The 14,842-nt window shown below is 42.5% G+C and overlaps 1 protein-coding gene across 2 annotated transcripts in view; it reads left to right on the top strand.

The window, feature by feature from the left end:
• LOC139541341 (carboxyl-terminal PDZ ligand of neuronal nitric oxide synthase protein-like) overlaps window positions 1-14,842 on the top strand; it is a 196,608-nt gene that overhangs the window by 108,525 nt on the left and 73,241 nt on the right. For both annotated transcript variants that reach the window (XM_071345899.1, XM_071345898.1), the window contains exon 5: window positions 11,964-12,072. In XM_071345899.1, coding sequence (XP_071202000.1) covers window positions 11,964-12,072 — 109 coding nt within the window. The remainder of the gene's footprint in view (window positions 1-11,963; window positions 12,073-14,842) is intronic.

The raw sequence follows: 14,842 nt of genomic DNA, 5'->3' as shown, positions 1-14,842 counted from the left end.
GCAAAAGGTACAGGGATTGGACTGCTGAGGACGGGTAAAGTCATTTTCTCTGATGAATCCCCTTTACGATTGTTTGAAGCATCCGGAAAAAAGCTTGTCCGGAGAAGACAAGGTGAGCGCTACCATCAGTCCTGTGTCATGCCAACAGTAAAGCATCCGGAGACCATTCTTGTATTGGCTTGCTTCTCATCCAAGGGAGTGAGCTCACTCACAATTTTGCCTAAGAACACAGCCATGAATAAAGAATGGTACCAACACACCCTCCGAGAGCATCTTCTCCCAACCATTCAGGAACAGTTTGGTGACAAACAATGCCTTTTCTAGCACGATGGAGCTCCTTGCCATAAGGCAAAAGTGACAACTAAGTGGCTCGGGGAACAGAACATCAATATTTTGGGTCCATGGCCAGGAAACTCTCCAGACCTTAATCCCATTGAGAACTTGTGGTCAATCCTCAAGAGGCGGGTGTACAAACAAAAACCCACAAATTCTGACAAACTCCAAGCATTGATTATGCAAGAATGGGCTGCCATCAGTCAGGATGTGGCCCAGAAGTTAATTGACAGCATGCCAGGGCGGATTGCAGAGGTCTTGAAAAAGAAGGGTCAACACAGCCAATATTGACTCTTTGCATCAACTTCATGTAATTGTCAATAAAAGCCTTTGACACTTATGAAATGCTTGTAATTATACTTCAGTATTCCATAGCAACATATGACAAAAAATATCTAAAGACACTGAAGCAGCAAACTTTGAAATGTAATATTTGTGTCATTTTTCTCAAAACTTTTGGCCACGACTGTACATACATACAGTACCTGTCAAAAGTTTGGACACACCTACCTATTCATGGATTTTTCTTTATTTTTACTATTTTCTACATTGTAGAATAATAGTGAAGACATCAAAACTATGAAATAACACATATTTTAGATTTTAGATTCTTCAAAGTAGCCACCTTTTGCCTTGATGACAGCTTTGCACACTCTTGGCATTCTCTCAACCAGCTTCCTCTGGAATGTTTTTCCAACAGTCTTGAAGGAGTTCCCACATATGCTGAGCACTTGTTAGCTGCTTTTCCTTCATATGCTGAGCACTTGTTAGCTGCTTTTCCTTCACTCTGCGGTCCAACTCATCCCAAACCATCTCAATTGGGTTGAGGTCGGGTGATTGTGGAGGCCAGGTCATTACATTTAAGTCATTTAGCAGACGCTCTTATCCAGAGCGACTTACAAATTGGAAAGTTCATACATATTCATCCTGGTCCCCCCGTGGGGAATGAACCCACAACCCTGGCGTTGCAAGCGCCATGCTCTACCAACTGAGCCACACGGGTGATGCAGCACTCCATCACTCTCTTTCTTGGTCAAATAGCCCTTACACAGCCTGGAGGTGTGTTTGGTCATTGTCCTGTTGAAAACAAATGATAGTCCCTACTAAGCGTAAACCAGATGGGATGGCGTATCGCTGCAGAATGCTGTGGTAGCCATGCAGATTAAAGGTGCCTTGAATTCTAAATAAATCACAGACAGTGTCATGTATTCAGTATACCACCTTACCTTGTGACGACACAACTGATTGTCTCAAATGCATTAAGAAGGAAAACAATTCCACAAATTAACTTTTAACAAGGCACACCTGTTAATTGAAATGCATTCAAGGTGACTACCTCATGAAGCTGGTTAAGAGAATGTCAAGAGTGTGCAAAGTTGTCATCAAGGCAAAGGTTGGCTACTTTGAAGAATCTCAAATATAAAATATATTTTGATTTAAAAAAAAAAATTGGTTGCTGCATGATTTCATATGTGTTAATTCATAGTTTTGATGTCTTCACTATTATTCTACGATGTAGAAAATTGTAAAAATAAAGAAAAACCCTTGAATGAGTGTGTCCAAACTTTTGACTGGTACTGTACATACATGCATAACATATACAGATAAATACATTGCTCAAAAAAATAAAGGGAACACTTAAACAACACAATGTAACTCCAAGTCAATCACACTTCTGTGTAATCAAACTGTGTACTTAGGAAGCAACACTGATTGACAATAAATTTCACATGCTGTTGTGCAAATGGAATAGACAAAAGGTGGAAATTATAGGCAATTAGCAAGACACCCCCAATAAAGGAGTGGTTCTGCAGGTGGTGACCACAGACCACTTCTCAGTTCCTATGCTTCCTGGCTGATGTTTTGGTCACTTTTCACTCTAGTGGTAGCATGAGAGTCTACAACCCACACAAGTGGCTCAGGTAGTGCAGCTCATCCAGGATGGCACATCAATGCGAGCTGTGGCAAGAAGGTTTGCTTTGTCTATCAGCGTAGTGTCCAGAGCATGGAGGCGCTACCAGGAGACAGGCCAGTACATCAGGAGACGTGGAGGAGGCCGTAGGAGGGCAACAACCCAGCAGCAGGAACGCTACCTCCGCCTTTGTGCAAGGAGGATCAGGAGGAGCACTGCCAGAGCCCTGCAAAATGACCTCCAGCAGGCCACAAATGTGCATGTGTCTGCTCAAACGGTCAGAAACAGACTCCATGAGGGTGGTATGAGGGCCCGACGTCCACAGGTGGGGGTTGTGCTTACAGCCCAACACCGTGCAGGACATTTGGCATTTGCCAGAGAACACCAAGATTGGCAAATTCGCCACTGGCGCCCTGTGCTCTTCACAGATGAAAGCAGGTTCACACGCACATGTGACAGACGTGACAGAGTCTGGAGACGCCGTGGAGAACGTTCTGCTGCCTGCAACATCCTCCAGCATGACCGGTTTGGCGGTGGGTCAGTCATGGTGTGGGGTGGCATTTCTTTGAGGGGACGCACAGCCCTCCATGTGCTCGCCAGAGGTAGCCTGACTGCCATTAGGTACCGAGATGAGATCCTCAGACCCCTTGTGAGACCATATGCTGGTGCGGTTGGCCCTGGGTTCTTTCTAATGCAAGACAATGCTAGACCTCATGTGGCTGGAGTGTGTCAGCAGTTCCTGCAAGAGGAAGGCATTGATGCTATGGACTGTTCCCCAGACCTGAATCCAATTGAGCACATCTGGGACAACATGTCTCGCTCCATCCACCAACGCCACGTTGCACCACAGACTGTCCAGGAGTTGGCGGATGCTTTAGTCCAGGTCTGGGAGGAGAACCCTCAGGAGACCATCCGCTACCTCATCAGGAGCATGCCCAGGCGTTGTAGGGAGGTCATACAGGCACGTGGAGGCCACACACACTACTGAGCCTCATTTTGACTTGTTTTAAGGACATTACATCAAAGTTGGATCAGCCTGTAGTGTGGTTTTCCACTTTAATTTTGAGTGTGACTCCAAATCCAGACCTCCATGGGTTGATAAATTTGATTTCCATTGATCATTTTTGTGTGATTTTGTAGTCAGCACATTCAACTATGTAAAGAAAAAAGACTTTAATAAGAATGTTTCATTCATTCAGATCTAGGATGTGTTATTTTAGTGTTCCCTTTATTTTTTTGAGCAGTGTATATACAGAAAAATTCAACAGAAGCTATTTGAACCCAGTCTGGCACAAAGAGAAGATTCATGTGGGAGACAAGCCTATACAGTGGCTTGTGAAAGTATTCACACCCCTTGGCATTTTTCCTATTTTGTTGCCTTACAACCTGGAATTAAATTAGATTTTTGGGGGGTTTGTATCATTTGATTTACACAACATGCCTACCACTTTTAAGATGCAAAATATTTTTTGTTGTGAAACAAACAAGAAATAACACCAAAAAAAATCAACTTGAGCGTGCATAACTATTCACCCCCCCCCCCAAGTCAATACTTTGTAGAGCCACCTGTTGCACCAATTACAGCTGCAAGCCTCTTGGGGTATGTCTCTATAAGCTTGGTACATCTAGCCAATGGGATTTTTTCCCATTCTTCATGGAAAAATTGCTTCAGCTCCTTCAAGTTGGATGGGTTCCGCTGATGTACAGAAATATTTAAGTCATACCACATATTCTCAATTGGATTGAGGTCTGGGCTTTGACTAGGCCATTCCAAGACATTTAAATGTTTCCCCTTAAACCACTCGAGTGTTGCTTTAGCAGTATGCTTAGGGTCATTGTCCTGCTGGAAGGTGAATCTCTGTCCCAGTCTCAAATCTCTGGAAGACTGAAACAAGTTTCCCTCAATTTCCCTGTATTTAGCTCCATCCATCATTCCTTCAATTCTGACCCATTTCCCAGTCCCTGCCGAAGGAAAAACATACCCACAGTGAAGCACGGTGGTGGCAGCATCATGCTGTGGGGATGTTTTTCCATCGGCAGGGAGGGTGTTCTCGAGGTGGTTAAAGGTGTTAGGTTTGCGACAGACATGGCATTTTCCTTATTGGCTAAAAAGCAACATTTTAGTCTCATCTGACCAGAGTACCTTCTTCCATATGTTTGGGGAATCTCCCACATGCCTTTTTGTCAACACCAAATGTGTTTGCTTATTTTTTTCTTTAAGCAATGGCTTTTTTCTGGCCACTCTTCCGTACAGCCCAGCTCTGTGGAGTGTGCGGCTTAAAGTGGTCCTATGGACAGATACTCCAATCTCCGCAGTGGAGCTTTGCATCTCCTTCAGGGTTATCTTTGGTCTCTTTGTTGCCTCTCTGAGTAATGCCCTCCTTGCCTGGTCCATGAGTTTTGGTGGGTGGCCCTCTCTTAGCAGGTTTGTTGTGGTGCCATATTCTTTCCATTTTTTAATAATGGATTTAATTATGCTCCGTGGGATTTTCAAAGTTTCGGATATTTTTTTATAACCCAAGCCTGATCTATACTTCTCCACAACTTTGTCTCTGACCTGTTTGGAGAGCTCCTTGGTCTTCATGGTGCCGCTTGCTTGGTGGTGCCACTTGCTTAGTGTCACATTCGTTATAGTGATGAGACCAAAGCGCAGCGTGATTTGACGACATCTTCTTTAATGAAGAAAGAACACTGAACGAACTATACAAAAACAACAAAACGAACGTGAAGCTATATAATAATAGTGCTGACACAGGCAACTAACCATAGACAGAACTACCCACCAAAAAAGGACCAAGCAGCGTGGGAACCAGGAGCAGTGCAATCTGGACTCATGGACATGGGAGGACATTCTAGACAGTAAGGGATCCTACACATGGGAGGAGATCCTGGCTGGTAGGGATCGCCTCCCATGGGAACAGGTGGAGGCAGCCAGGAGAGCGGAGGCGGCAGGAAAAGGGAACCGGCGTTACGAGGGAACACGGCTGGCAAGGAAGCCCGAGAGGCAGCCCCAAAAACATTTTTTCGGGGGGGGCACATGGGGAGTGTGGCTGAGTCAGGTAGGAGACCTGAGCCAACTCCCCGTGCTTACCATGGCGGGCGTCGTATTGGTCAGGCACCGGTTTATGCGGTGGAGCGTACGGTGTTCCCAGTACACGCTCTTAGCCCGGTGCGCTACATCACAGCTCCCCGCCTCTGCCGGGCTAGGGTGAGGATCCAGCCAGGGCGGTTGGTGCCAGACCTGCTCTCCAGACAGCCAGTGCGTCTCCTCGGGCCAGGATATCCTGCGTCGGCTCTGCGCACTGTGTCTCCCGTGTGTCTGCACAGCCCAGTGCGTCCTGTGCCTGCGCCCGCAAGTGCCGGGGTAAAATCACCATCCAGCGAGGACGGGTTGTGCAGGTCCTTAGTTCGAGACCTCCAGTGCGCCTCCACGGCCCGGTCTATCCTGTGCCTCCTCCGAGGACCAGGCTGTCTCTCCGTCTCCTCCCTCCAGGTTCGCCCGTCTGTCCTTGTTAGTTGCCTGGATGCACTACGTTGGCTTCACGTGTCGTTTTGATATTTATTGTTCGGTAAATAAATAAGTATGTACGCTCAAAACGCTGCGCCTTGGTCCACTCCTTTAAACGGCCGTGACACTTAGTGGTGATGCAGACTCTGGGGTCTTTCGGGAACAGGTGTATATATACTGAGATCATGGAACACTTAGATTGCACACAGGTGGACTTTATTTAACTAATTATGTGACTTCTAAAGGTAATTGGTTGCACCAGATCTTATTTAGGGGCTTCATAGCAAAGGGGTGAATACATATGCACGCACCACTTGTCTGTTTTATTCTTATTTATTTTTTATTCTTCAAATTTTTCAAAACAAGTAATTTTTTTCATTTCAGTTCACCAATTTGTACTATTTGTGTATGTCCATTACATGAAATCCAAATAAAAATACATGTTAATTACAGGTTGTAATGCAGCAAAATAGGAAAAACGCCAAGGGGATGAATACTTTTGCAAGGCACTGTACACAATCTATTTACTCACATACCATTTACCACATAGAAGCTAAATATGTTTATCATTGAATTATACTGTAGGTAGCCCTTTTTCTTTTATTCCAGGCTTAATCTAAATATTCAGCAAACGGAAATACACAATGGACAAAATCATTTCAGTTTCTAAATAAAGCTTGATTTGATTTGATATCTGGCAGGATAGATGGGAAAATATTGATCAAATGTCATCACTAACTTACTGTATTTTTCTTACTCTCTCTTTCGCTCTCTCTCCTTTATTTCTCTCAGAGCATGCGTGGGTGTGTGTGAGTGTGTGTATGTGTGTGATGACAGAATGCTGTGGCCTCTTAGCATCTGATATATCGGCAGCATATTTCATAGCAGATATTAATCAGAGTAAACAAAGCCAAGCTAAAACACATCACATAAATTACTGTGACATTATATCAACCTGTCTCATACTGGGCTATCACGGTATTAAAAGTGGTGTGTGTGTTTGTATATGCGCGTGTGTGAGGGTGCGTGCGTGTGCGTGCATGTGCGTGCGTATGTGTATTAAAAGTGATGTTGCCTCAGCAAATTATATATTTTTCATCCTCTACAAAGCGCTGGGTCAAGCAAAGAAGGTTTCAAAGTTAAAAGGGCCTTGAACTGATTACTAAATGTTTTTACGGTGTGTGTGTAGGGGGGGGGGGGGGGTTGAAGACAATGACTGCTTTCATTAGGTGGACAGGGGAGTACCCTGTCCAATGTTCTCTCGCCTTCCATCTCATCTTCCCTCCCACCCTCTCTCCCTCCATCTCTCTTGTTGATACACACCCCACTGAGACACTGAAGTTTTAATTTACCTGTCAGGCTCCAGTGCATCCCTATCTAACACACACACACACACACACACACACACACACACACACACACACACACACACACACACACACACACACACACACACACACACACACACACACACACACACACACACACACACACAGTAAGGCTGGTGTCTTTCTATGCTTTATATAGACATATCTAGTGTTCCTTTGTCTGGTGACAGGTGTTAAATCTAAATCCATCTGCTGCTGTTGGTATTGGTGTATAGACTATAGAGGTTTTTGAGGCAGAGTTTGGCACAGTGTTGATATATCTGTTGTTTGGTGTTGATGTACATGTATCTGTCTGTCGTTTAAATTGATCCCGGAGATTTCTCAGAACAGCGAGCTCACATTTTCTGGTAGCAGATAACCCACCTTCCTTAAAGCTTCTGGGCAGGCACTTTTTGGCAGTCGATATCCTCCCTCTCCTTTCCACCTCTACATGAAAGCCAGTGTCTTGGTGGGAGATCGATGTGTATCAGATCAGCTGAAGAAGACAGATAATGAACACTTTTATCTTTAAAGGTCCAATGCAGCTGTTTAAATCTTAATATCAAATCAATTCTGGGTAACAATTAAGTACGTTGCTGTGATTGTTTTTAAATTAAAATGGTCAGAAAGAAACAAATTGCTCTTTAGCAAAGAGGAATTTCTCAAGCAAGAATTTCACTAGCTGTCTGGGAGTGGTCTGAGGGGCCTAATTGGATGAGCCTAATGGGAGGGATATGTAGCCTAAAAATGAGCTGTTATTGGCAGGCAGAGCGGTTTGAAACTCTCTTTGTTATTGGTCTATTAACTTATAACCTGCCTGGTGATGTCGCAAGACAAGCCAAAACTCCATCCCACCAAAACAGGCTGAAATTTCATGAATTTCTTTCAAATTGCTCTTACAATAAAAGGACATTATTATCCTTTTCACAATTGCACAGTATTAATCCAACCTCATAGTGTGGAAATATACAGTACTGGTCAAAAGTTTGGACACACCTACTCATTCAAGGGTTTTATCTTTATTTTTACTATTTTCTACATTGTAGAATAATATTGAAGACATCAAAACTATGAAATAACACATATGGAATCATGCAGTAACCAGAAAAGTGTTAAACAAATCAAAATGTGTGTGTATCCTCCCTGTCTTTGTCAGACTCTCTGTGCTAATCACCACACCATCTACCTACATCACCATGGGCATGGCGGGGCATAGGCCCTACTCCCACTACGAGAGATGAAGGAGAGTCTGAGGAGATTTCTACTTTTCAATTCGCATTACATCCTTGCCTTACTTTTCATTGTGGCTGGCAACACGACATTCTTGGTCCACTGCTCAAATTGACCATAAATATCACAGTAGCCACTAGCTAGTCAGTAAGCACAAACTATGTGTTACAAATTATCTATAACGTATGTCATGCTTTATAAAGGGTTCATAAATGTGGCATAACTGTGTGACATATAACCATCCACCATGTCAAATATGACATAAACCTGTTCTTTATAAAGGGTGGCATAAGCACCCCTTAATAAAGGCCTTATAAATCATATTAAGTTGAGGCTTCACAAATAATTTATAACCCTGTCATTCATCTTGGTAGAGCATTGCAATGCCAGGATATTGGGTTTGATTCCCGGGACCACCCTTACGTAAAAATCTATTCACGCATGACTGTGGAAGTCTGCTAAATTGTATATATTATATTTCACTAAAACATTTCTAGGATGGCCCAACCTGTTTCCCTTTTGGGTGCATAGTCAATATTGGACCTGACCTCAACTTCCCCTAAAATGGTCTGTTGCAGGATGACACACACTCTAAAGTGCAGTCATGCACAGAAAAAAACGTTGGGACTTTCAATTACAATGTTTTGCCTACTTCTGTTTTCTTTCCAAATTCTGTTTCCAGGTTTTGGATTTCCCCCATTTTTTTCTGGTTTAACCATTTTTTTGTACACTTTTTGAGTAGAAAAACAACAATTAGATTTTATGTGTTCACAACAATTCTTACACGACATCAGGGGATGGCTTTTGAGGTCTGGGAAAAATCTAAGAAACTTAAAAAATAAATTTAAAAAAAGTGTAGTTGCCATTAATTCAGTGAGCATGCCCTGCATTGTTGTTTGGTTAGCGAGTTTTCTGTAATGCAGTAAGAGCATATGATGTGATTCGGGCGCCAATGGAATGTGTGAAGTAAAAGGCCAGCAACACTCCGTATTATTCAGAGCCCATGAAATGATACCATACAGTGCATTCGGAAAGTATTCAGACCCCTTGACTTTTTCCACATTTTGTTACGTTCTAAAATTGATTAAATTAATTGTTTTCCTCATCAATCTACACACAATAGCCCATTATGACAAAGCGAAAGTTTTTTTACAAGTTTTTTTTTGTACCTTATTTACATAAGTATTGAGACCCTTTGCTATGAGACTCGAAATTAAGCTCAGGTGCATCCTGTTTCCATTAATCATCCTTGAGAAATTTCTACAACTTGACTGGAGTCCACCTGAGGTAAATTCAATTGATTGGAAATTATTTGGTAAGGCATACACCTGTCGATAGAAGGTCCCACAGTTGACAGTGCATGTCAAACCAAGCAATGAGGTGGAAGGAATTGTCCGTAGAGCTCAGAAACAGGATTTCACACTGCATGAGGCAAATGGTGGTCACACCAGGTACTGAGTGGCCTCTACCTTTTTTTAAGGTATCTGTGACAAATAGATGCATATCTGTATTCCCAGTCATGTAAAATCCATAGATTATGGCCTAATGAATTGATTTAAATGGACTGATTTCCTCATATGAACTGTTACTCAGTAAAATCATTAAAGTTGTTGCATGTTACATTTATTTTTGTTCAGTGTATATTGTATTATACAAGGGCTTATTTGGAAATGGGACCTAGGTCTCAATATGTCTTCCCTGTTAAAATAAAGGTTAAATAGAAATAAAAAAGGTTCTATTTTTGAATGTTATGGCAGCCTATTGTAGCATGACTACTTTTGGTCTATCCCATTACCCTTTGCGAGATACGAGGCGGAATCGACACACTATCTGATGCAAGACAATGATGGAAGTAATTATATAAAGCAAATTGCGACTGAAAATGTTGATCATTCCCAGGGGAGTTGCATCTTGCCTGGACATCAGTGGCTCAGTGCAGTGAAGCAAAAACAAAAAAAATCACTGTCAAGATTTAAAGCTACGGCGACAATTTCAGAATGTAACAGGCTGTTACTACAGTTTCAGGTAAAAACTCAATAAAGCAAGTCTCAAAAATAAGGAAAATGTCTGTACGTTTCAGCTGTTTCAAAAACATGACTCTGCTATTCTTTTTAAATGTACTGAAAGAGTGTTGGCTCTCAGACAATTCTGTTTACACTATCCTGCTTAGCAACTGTCGAGAGAGTGTCGTGCTCTACCTCCGGAGATAGCGGTCGAGAAGTGACAAGTTCGCAAGTTTAAATTGAGTGTACAAAACATTAGGAACACCTGCTCTTTCCCTGACATAGACTGACCAGGTGAATCCAGGTGAAAGCTATGATCCCTTATTGATGTCACTTGCTAAATCCACCACAATCAGTGTAGATGAAGGGGAGGAGACAGGTTAAAGAAAGATTTTTAAGCCTTGAGACTGTTAAGACATGTATTGTGTATGTGTGCCATTCAGAGGGTGAATGGGCATCACAAAAGATTTAAGTGCCTTTGAACGGGGAATTGTATTAGGTGCCAGGTGCACCGGTTTGAGTTTGTGAAGGACTGCAACGCTGCTGGGTTTTTCACACACACCAGTTTCTCATGTTTAGAATGGTCCACCACCCAAAGGACATCCAGCCAACTTGACACAACTGTGGGAAGCATGGGGGTCAACATCTCTGAGGGCAGAAGGGGGTGCAACTCAATATTAGGAAGGTGTTCCTAATGTTTTGTACACTCAGTGTATTTTTATTTAACTAGGCAAGTCAGTTAAGAACAAATTCTTACTTTCAATGACGGCCCAGGAACAGTGGGTTAACTGCCTTGTTCAGGGGCAGAACGACAGATTTTTACCTTGTCAGCTCAGGGATTCGATCTTGCAACCTTTCAGTTACTAGTCCAATGCCCTAACCACTAGGCCACCCTGCCGCCCCCTAACCACTAGGCCACCCTGCCGTGTGTGTGTAGCGGAGGATATTTTTGCGAGAAGGTAAGTGTGAAGAACCTCATAGCGTAGAGTAGGCAGGGACATAACGCACTGCAGCTACCAAGAGGTCATTGGACGTCAGCTAGGCCCCTGGCGTGACACACACGCACACACACACAGTTCTTAATTAAAGGTTGTGTTTATTTTCTCTCACCGCAGTAGCTGTCCTCTGATTTATCTTTTAGGGGTGTTTGTGTGAGTGTGTGTGTTCTTGTGTGATAATGTGTAATAATGTGTGTGTGATGTCTCCTACCTCGGAGCTTATTGACATCTAGCATTTCAAGAGCAATTAGAACAATTTTCCGCTTGAATTATGGTTTACACGACAGCGTTATGGGTCAGTGTTACACAGAGTTTAATAGGAACCTCAAAGCAGAGAAAGGCATTCTTTGACTGGGCTAGCTTTGTTGAATAAGACAAATACATGCCATGATGTAAACGCCCTATAGTCTCAATACAAAACCATATAGTACACTTCTTTTTGGCATAGTAGTTCTGTTTTTAATTAGTCAGCTGTCATCCATTGACGTTAATCAGATGTTTGCGTGAGAGGTTGAGTTACACAAACAGATTGAGTTATTGTTCAGCCCTGAGTGTCCCTCCTCTATGGTTACTTTTGGTTGTGTATCTATTTCCTCTGTTTCTGTCCTGTAGGATCTTCTATGTGTCTCATGACTCCCAGGACCTGAAGATCTTCAGCTACATCGCCAGAGACGGACAGAGTAACATCTTCCGTTGTAACGTCTTCAAGTCCAAGAAGAAGGTGAGAAACCTAAACACACTTTCTCTTTTGCTCTCTCTCGCCTCTCTTGCAGGGTAAGGTTATCCACAGTCCCATTGACATTACTAAGCCAAGTCCAGTAATGTGTGCTAAATGTAGCAAAGGAATTCACACATTTACACTCACTCTATCTTACCCTCTCACACGCTCTCACACACTTTCACTCGTTGCCCCCCCTATCAACTATGCCAAGCATGTGCACACACACACACACACACACACACACACACACACACACACACACACACACACACACACACACACACACACACACACACACACACACACACTCACAGCCTTTACACTGATATTCACAGTGATGAAGTGTTATAGGCCCATGGCTGTACTGTATTGTACCTCAACAAGACCTGCTCGTATTAGAGACAGAGAGAATAGGGAGTTCTTTTGGTTTCAAGTTATTTGTCTCTTGACGCACGGATCCCTTTAGCGGGATCATTTTCGTAAACAACTGCTGAATTGCAGAGCGCCAAATTATTATAATTTTTTTAATAAAATATTTTCATGAAATCACAAGTGAAATATACCAAAACACAGCTTAGCTTGTTGTTAATCCACCTATCGTGTCAGATTTTGAAAATATGCTTTACAGCGAAAGCAATCCAAGCGTTTGTGAGTTTATCGATCACTAGACAAAACATTAAGAACACTTAGCAGCCATGTAGATTGGTCACGTAAGCCAGAAAAGCAATAAAATGAATCGCTTACCTTTGATGATCTTCGTATGTTTGCACTCACGAGACTCCCAGTTACACAATAAATGTTCCTTTTGTTCGATAAAGATTTTTTTTATATCAAAATACCTCCATTTGTTTGGCACGTTATGTTCAGTATTCCACAGCCTTAGGCAAGTCATCAAGGCTTGACGAAAATTCCATATAGTATCCGTAAAGGTCGTAGAAACATGTCAAACGTTTTTAATAATCAATCCTCAGGTTGTTTTTAACATCAATAATCAATAATATTTCAACCGGACTGTATACTATTCAATACTGGAGGTCGTAGAAACATGTCAAACGTTTTTAATAATCAATCCTCAGGTTGTTTTTAACATCAATAATCAATAATATTTCAACCGGACTGTATACTATTCAATACTGGAGAGAAAGAAAATGTCGAGCAATGGAGGGACATCTGTCTATCCACTGACGCGTTTTGATAAATCTCGCTCATTTTTCAAAATTAAAGCTTGAAACTATGTCTAAAGACTGGTCACACCCTGAGGAAGCCACAGGAAAATGAATCTGGTTGATATCCCTTTAAATGGAGGATAGGCAAGCAATGGAACAGGGATGTTTCAAAATAGAAGTCACACTATACTCTCATCCAAATGCCATGGTGACTACTAACGGACTGAACTCTGACAGATTCCCTTTGGGACGGGGCACAAGACAAGGGTGCTCGCTATCCCCCCTGCTCTACTTGTTGGGGGCGGAGCCTCTGGCAGAGTTGATAAGGAGCAATTCAAGTATTACAGGTGTTCCTGCAGGCGGCCTGCAGCACAAGATTTCGCTTTACGCGGATGATGTCTTGCTCTACATATCCAACCCTGAGAAATCCCTTCCTCCCATTTTAGACACAATTGCTCAGTATGGCACGTTTTCAGGTTATAAGATAAATTTTAACAAATCCACTGTCTGCCCTCTCAATATTACACTCACCAGTTCTATGAAGACACTATGCCCATTCCAATGGAAGACACAGGGGTTTCAATACCTTGGGATATTCATAACACCAGATCTGAATAGGCTTTTCAAGGAGAATTATCTTCCACTCCTGGATCGAATCAAAAACAACCTCCAAACCTGGATCTCCCTCCCAATTAGCTTAGTAGGAAGAATTAATGTAATCAGTATGAACATCCTCCCTAGACTGAACTATTTATTTCAGATGCTCCCATGCTATCTCCCAGCTTCCTTTTTCAAAACAATTAACCAAAGCATCACCAAATTTATATGGGGCAATAAAAAACCTAGGATCAAGCTCTCCACTCTATCGAAACCTGAATCTAAGGGCGGTCTTGCCCTTCCCTCCCTTCAATTGTACTACTGGTCTGCCCAAATCCGCAACATGCTAACATGGATCACAAACAGACAAGAGTCAACGTGGATCCAGATAGAAGCCCAATCCTGTGGTTCATTGCCACTAAGCTCAACTATATTCATTAATAACTTTAGTGAAGTGGGCAACATAGCCAAAACATTTGTGATTTACAGCACCCTACTAGCGTGGAGGGACTGTAAGAAATACCTGGGCATCTCCTCCCAAATATGCTCTCACTCGCCTATAGTAGGCAACCCAGACTTGCCAAAAGCCCTGAGGGATGCCAACTTTAATCTTTGGCATACTCTAGGAATCAGGACCTTTTCAGACCTATTTCATCAGAAGACCACTACACTGAAATCCTTTCAAGAGCTCTGCAGTGAATTCAATGTGCCAAGATCCCATTTTTTTAAATATCTTCAAATTAGACATGTCATCTCCTCATTTACTTCCAAGAGGAGGTTTAGAACTCAGTTGAACGAAGTTGAAACCCTTCTTGTCACAGCACAATCCATTAAAGGCAAAATATCCTATATCTATAGACTCCTTTCTGAGAAAGGAGGCTCCTCCTTTACTCCTTTGAAAATAATCTGGGAAAAGGACCTTGGTCTGACTATCAGTGATGAGTTATGGGCGGAGGTTTGCGACAGGGTATACTGCTCCTCTACTAATGTAAAAATGAAAGAATCGA

Source organism: Salvelinus alpinus, chromosome 16 (genome assembly GCF_045679555.1).
Source record: "Salvelinus alpinus chromosome 16, SLU_Salpinus.1, whole genome shotgun sequence".
Lineage (NCBI taxonomy): Eukaryota > Metazoa > Chordata > Actinopteri > Salmoniformes > Salmonidae > Salvelinus > Salvelinus alpinus.
This window is presented reverse-complemented; position numbering and strand designations above follow the sequence as displayed.